The following is a 978-nucleotide window of genomic DNA, read 5'->3' as shown; positions in this document are numbered from 1 at the left end:
GGCTCCAGCTGCTGCTGCTGCATGCGTTTGCTGCTGCTGCTGCTGCTGCTGCTGCTGCAGTTTGGGCGTCTGGCGGCGTTGCCCAGCTTGGACCGTCTGCGGGGCTCAACGGAGGCGACGGCTGAGTTTTGTGACAGCCGGTGAGAATTAAATGAATTAAATTAATCATAGTTAATTAATTAAATTATATTCAATTAATTAATTATAATTAATTAAATTTATAATTAATTAAATTAATTCATTTATTTCATTTCAAACTTCTCTCCCGTTCTTCCCCGCTCCGCGGCAGCTACGGCTGCGGGGTGTACGTACACCTGCTTTTATTCTTTTGTTTGTTTTTATCATTTATTTATTTATTTATTTATTTATTTATTCATAGTAGTGGCAGCTGTTTCTTCGGTGAAGTTGGCTAGGCAGTCTGAAGACGTGAATAAGTGGAGTCCATAGAGAGCACCAAAAGAATTAGAAGTTTGGCAAATTATTAAATTAATTAAAATATTTTAAATTAAAATATTTAATTAACTAAGTCAGATTCAGTGAAATATTTGACCAATTAAATGCAAAAATCCCCAGTTAGTCGCCGTTTGGGGGCCGCTGCATGCTGCTGCTCCTGCTACTGCTGCTGCTGCTGCTGCTGCTGCTGCACCTTCTTTGCTTTGGCTCAGAGACGCAAAGGCAGCAGTTAAGGCCCTCGACGGTACCCTTTTTAGTGGCCGCCGCATTCGTTTGATGCTGCTGGGGGGCCCCCCGGGGGGCCCCCCGGGGAGCCCCAGGGGGCCCCCGGGGCCCCATCGGCGGCGCCGAAAGACCCACAGAGATGACTGGGGCAGGGGGGGCCCCCAGGGCAGCCGCAGCAGCAGCCCCAGTGAGCGATGGGCAGCAGCAGAGAGCCGCGGGGGCCGCTGGGGGGCCCCCGGGGGCCCCCGGGACCCCTACAGTAGTCCCCGGCGGGGGCCCCCCTCTCGGTATCCTAGGGGG

General features: G+C 51.2%; 1 protein-coding gene across 1 annotated transcript in view; it reads left to right on the top strand.

The window, feature by feature from the left end:
• ETH_00042795 (uncharacterized protein) overlaps nt 1–978 on the top strand; it is a gene marked incomplete at both ends in the record, with an annotated part of 4,097 nt that overhangs the window by 646 nt on the left and 2,473 nt on the right. Inside the window, 2 exons of the mRNA XM_013375314.1 lie at nt 61–140; nt 666–978. Of these exons, the coding sequence (XP_013230768.1) occupies nt 61–140; nt 666–978 (393 nt within the window). The remainder of the gene's footprint in view (nt 1–60; nt 141–665) is intronic.

This window comes from Eimeria tenella, genomic scaffold, assembly GCF_000499545.2.
Source record: "Eimeria tenella Houghton genomic scaffold, Eth_scaff2679, whole genome shotgun sequence".
NCBI lineage: Eukaryota > Apicomplexa > Conoidasida > Eucoccidiorida > Eimeriidae > Eimeria > Eimeria tenella.
This window is presented reverse-complemented; position numbering and strand designations above follow the sequence as displayed.